Here is a 5,000-nt window from a genome sequence, read left to right as displayed (position 1 = left end):
GAAATATAAGTATGCTTTTTTACAGTGATATGTAGATTGCTGCAGGTTTTATCACCATGATTTACTAATGTTTTGACTTTCGTTGCCCAGATGTCCCAGGGTCAGAACAAGAGGACCTCTTTCTGCGGAAGCTCAGGCAGTGCTGTGTGGGCTTCGATTTTCTGGATCCAGTGGCCGACCTGAAAGGCAAGGAGATGAAGCGCAGCACACTTAATGAACTTGTCGATTACATCACAGCAGGACGAGGAGTTTTGACTGAGCCAGTGTACCCGGAGATAATCCGAATGGTAAGATTTATTTCTAGTGTCATTTTCCTCATTGGAACTTAGGCTCTGATTGCACAATAGTATGAATAGGAATTAGGCTTACTTCATTTTTAGGGAGAAATTAATTGTGCCATAAATAGATATTTTCCTCTTTTTTTGTGCTTACCCCCTATTTATTTCATTATCTATACTTTTCAAGTGAAGCAGGATATTTTACGGGTTTTGAGCTGTATTAAAGACTCGTTAGATTATACAATCTTGATATGTGCAAGACTCCAGAATAATTTGAAGCACAGAATTTTTGTATGGAAATTCTTTTTGCCAATAATTCATGTGGGAATATGTGCTTTTTGCTTCATTGTGTGGAGAAAGTTATTCTTGTGACTGACCGTGACCCAACTCTGCGGTACACCTGTGCACTGATCAGCCAGCAAGAAATAACTAAAAGTCTTAAGAAAGACCTAAAGGTTATAAAAGGTGAAGCTAAGGGAGATTGCTCATGTTAACGCCAGTTGGTCACAACAAGTTTAAGTGTTTACTGACATTTAGCATGACAAATTGTGGGAATTACTAGTATTAGGCTGGAATATATAAGATAGATTTATTGAATGAAAGCAGAATTCATGAATTAGATGGGCTTATTCAATTCAGAATTTCTAAGTAACTGTAATTTGCAACATTTTATAGAAAATATATTCAGATTAAGTGGAATTTTGTCAGTCCTTCCATATATTTTAGGAAGCTAGTAAAGTCTTACATCCAGTTTTTGTTTTGAGTACATTTACACATGCATTGACTTTTTGGGTTTTGCAAATATTTTTATGTTCTTTATGCTCAGTCACCATAATCAGTTATTCAGCCATCACCACACATACTTACCACATTCCTCTATTTTTTTGGGGAAAAAAATATTTTGACTATAGCTGATTATGATGAAACACAGGCCAGCTAAAATACCTACTAGGCATAAACTATGAGGGTGCAAATAAACATGTAGTGGACAACATGCAGGCAAACTGCTGCATTTGTGTTCACATATGCACCAATAAAGTCTTGATTTAGGACTGTGATACAGATGAATATGATATGATTAAGCCATAGTCATCTACTTTGATACAGATGAATATGATATGATTAAGCTATAGTCATTTTCCATCCTAAATTCCCACAGCGGTATCAATTTGTCATAAAGCGCACATGATAGAAGGGCTGTAAACAGTGATTGGACTAAGATAATGATGGCTTGTTGTACATGTCTCCAATGAGACAGCATTCTTGGCATGGCATGACATACATGCTATCTAGAGGCAATACTTAATGTTCTGATAGGAATGATAATGATAGTAACAGGGATAATGACATTGATATTAAAAAAAACAGTTTCACAAAACTTTAAGATATGGGCAAAACAGATGAGCTGAAGGAGGTCAGCTTGCTTGCTTGCTTGCTTGCTTTTTTTTTTTTTTGACCAAGTGCTTCAGTGGGTTAATCAAGATTTTGATGGGAGTATTTTATGAGCTTCCAGTCTTGAAAAGCAATGGTTCAGTAAAAAAAAAAAAAAAGTAGATAAGGTATTACTTATAAACTTAACATAGAGAAACAACTTTAACATTGTGAGATATTCACCAGTAAAGATAGATTGAGGAATAATTCTGATTCTATAGCAGATACTGACTAGTAGAGATCAAGGTTTAATGTGAAATATAATTACTGAACATTTATTTATGCATTGGATTTCACTGCCCGCATTTTGCACAAAATCTAAGCATTATTGGCTCAACCCACACAAACTCTCTTGTGGTGCCTCCCCTTTGCAATGCTATTATCTCTTGTTGAACATAAAAGTTTTTAGTCCTTTTTTTGCCATATGCCATCTCTTTTGCCAGCACTCTTCCAGTCATAGTGCAACACATTTTTACTGATTGAAAAAATTGCCTAAATGGCTACTGAGTCTTAGGCACTCCTCAAAGTCTTTCAGTCAGTTTAATGCTTTAACACCTGAATTTTGTTTAGGCTTGGTAGTTAACCCAACTCTTACTCACTGTGATTCCTGAACTCCTAATATTCATCCTATAAACAAGGGTTCATGAAAAAGTACAATCCTTTTGAAACATTGTGCTTTTTAGATGGTTTCATTATGTTTTTTGGATGAAGGTATTGCTTCAATTGAAGGGTTGGCTTTGGCTTGTGTGCACCTTGATTGAGGACATCTGGCATTTTAGTTCTAATTCAAGGGTTAGATATGCATTAATTCTGTTTTGTGTCTTATTTAGCTGTTGTCTATATTTTTATTGCACTATAATTTGATTCTGATGTTTTTTTTGTTTTGTTTTTGTTTTTTTATGAGAATGCATACCTATGATGACATGTTCATAAGTTGTAGTTTCATTTTGTATTTGGAAAAGAATGGAAAACTTTGCCTGTATAGCTGACAGAAACATGGTAGCTTCTGTCTTTAACACAGTGCCCACAGAATCATAAAAAGCAAAAGTTATTCCTCTTATCATCAGAGCAGCAAGTGTCTTTATCAGTTTGATATCTGTAGTGGTTAATTTCTTGTAAGATATGAATTTCTTTGAATTTCTAGAATTTCTAGAATTTTTCAATTTCAAGGTACACATATAGATTATTTTTTACCTTTTAATTTTGTATCAGTACAGTTTACATTCCATCCTTAATAATTAATGGTTTATGAATTCCAATGTGAGGCTTTTCTATTTTTGTCAAGTATTGTTTTCCTTTCTCTATATTATGTTACATACTTATTTCAGTATAGATTATTTATTGTGTACTAATGCTTCCATTTTAACTTGAATATAAGCCACCGTATTAAAGTGTATTTTAGATAATTTCCATCACTTACCATTAGGACTCATGAAAAGTGAATGGTGTATTTAGTATTGATATGAAATGTAAATTCTTTTAAACCTTTCCCTTCAGAATATTTACATGAGGAGTTTTGAGTTATCATAGAAAAAAATAATCTAACATTGCCAGAAAATAATCCTTATTTTCAAAATTTTGTGTATGAAAGGAGTACCAACATAAAGTGAGCATTACACACAGTAAACAAAAAATTATACTTATTGAATTTCCCCCACCAAATTACACTTACAATCACATATATATGAGAAGTACATTCTTATCAGGAAAATTTAATAGCTGAAGATAATTTGAAAGAAACATAGGTTGGGTTATGAAGAACATGACATTGATAAGTCCAACCACTACAGCATAGGAAACAAGGAGACCATGCATGAGAGGATGATTTTTAAGAACACTTCATATTTGGACTCATATTAGTATTTAGAAAATGATATAGCACAGTAATACAATACAATCTGTGAACACAATATGAATGCAGCTTGCTATATAGAGCCGAAGTAGAATATAAAATCTTATTGTTAAATTCACTGTACTGTGTAGTTTCACTTTTTTTTGTTAAAAGGCAGGACCAACAGATGAACATCTGATGGATTATACATCATTATGAATGTATATAGAAATACACTTTTATGAAGGATGCAGTGTCATGGTAATTTATTAGTGTGTCAGAGATGAGAAAGAGCCCTTTATGACACTAATCTAATTAGTTTTTGATTCCCAGTTTACTTTAAAAGATTAAGAGGAAAACTTGGCAGATCTTAATCCAGTGCCAGTGGATTAAGAACTGGCTGCCTCCAGGAAAATCTAATGGTTGTAGTTTTGTTTTACAAAATATTTCTTTGCAAAATTCAAGTGTTCAGCCACCAAGGAGTCAATTAGTAGACCACATGACTTGGTTGTACCTTTCCTTGATGTCTTTTTTATTATTTTACAAATGTTATCAATATCAATTCTGTTTTTTATATTATAGACATGAAGATGATAATAATGTTATTAGAATTGGTAACAGTATAAGAAAAAAAAAAAAAAAAAAAAAAAAGGAAAATGGTAAACAGGTGAGACAGGTAGCACTAGTAATAGACTTTTTGGTGACTAAGGACTTGTAAAGCCATCTATATGTAAGTGCAATTGATGAACTAAACTCACATTGGACTTGGCATTTGATATTGGCTTGAGTTATACAAAAAGGTAAAGCATATTTGCATATAAAGGGTTTTTCTCATTACTAGAAGGACAAAGTTCTTGAAATCTTAAAGTTAGCCTGGTTGTTATTCACCCAGAAGAGATATTTACTTTCTGTTGGTATGTACTTCCTGCACCTCTACTCATAAATGCTTAACCCATTGTCTTGGGTTTATGTACTGTCCACTGTAGTTTTTTGTAAATTTTGTCGCATTCAAATGGCTCTACATGTTCTTAGGCATCATGGAGTCAATTAGTAGATCCTAGTGACTGTGCCCAATTACCCAATTAGTTGCATTAGTGGGAAAATGTTTTTCTTACTAATACTATTGATATTGATACTGTTATCATTATTAGTATTATAATTATCCCTTTGGATCTGGTTGCATCACGGAAATCATGGTGCCAAAAATACAGGCATAGGCTGTGTGCGCGCTAACACCCACGAGCGGTGAGGATACTCTGTGCCTCCCTTTTGCTAAGTTATTTTGTGTAAATTATTTTAGCTTTTTTGCCATTTTCTAATATTTATAAATGTCTTTTGATTTGTTTTATCTAGATAGGAATAGCATATTTTCCTTGTACAGACTCCATATCTATGTAGTAAATAACTCAGTACAAGAAAAAAGAAGTATGGAACATTTGGCTATTTGTTTCATAGATCTT

General features: G+C 33.2%; 1 protein-coding gene across 1 annotated transcript in view; it reads left to right on the top strand.

Moving 5' to 3' along the window:
- Positions 1–5,000, top strand: part of wdb (serine/threonine-protein phosphatase regulatory subunit widerborst) — a 50,713-nt gene that overhangs the window by 23,989 nt on the left and 21,724 nt on the right. The window contains exon 2 of the mRNA XM_070126401.1: positions 91–287. Within this exon, the coding sequence (XP_069982502.1) occupies positions 91–287 (197 nt within the window). The remainder of the gene's footprint in view (positions 1–90; positions 288–5,000) is intronic.

Source organism: Penaeus vannamei, chromosome 10 (genome assembly GCF_042767895.1).
Source record: "Penaeus vannamei isolate JL-2024 chromosome 10, ASM4276789v1, whole genome shotgun sequence".
Lineage (NCBI taxonomy): Eukaryota > Metazoa > Arthropoda > Malacostraca > Decapoda > Penaeidae > Penaeus > Penaeus vannamei.
Note: the sequence above shows the minus strand (reverse complement) of the source record. Positions and strands in the feature narration are given on the sequence as shown.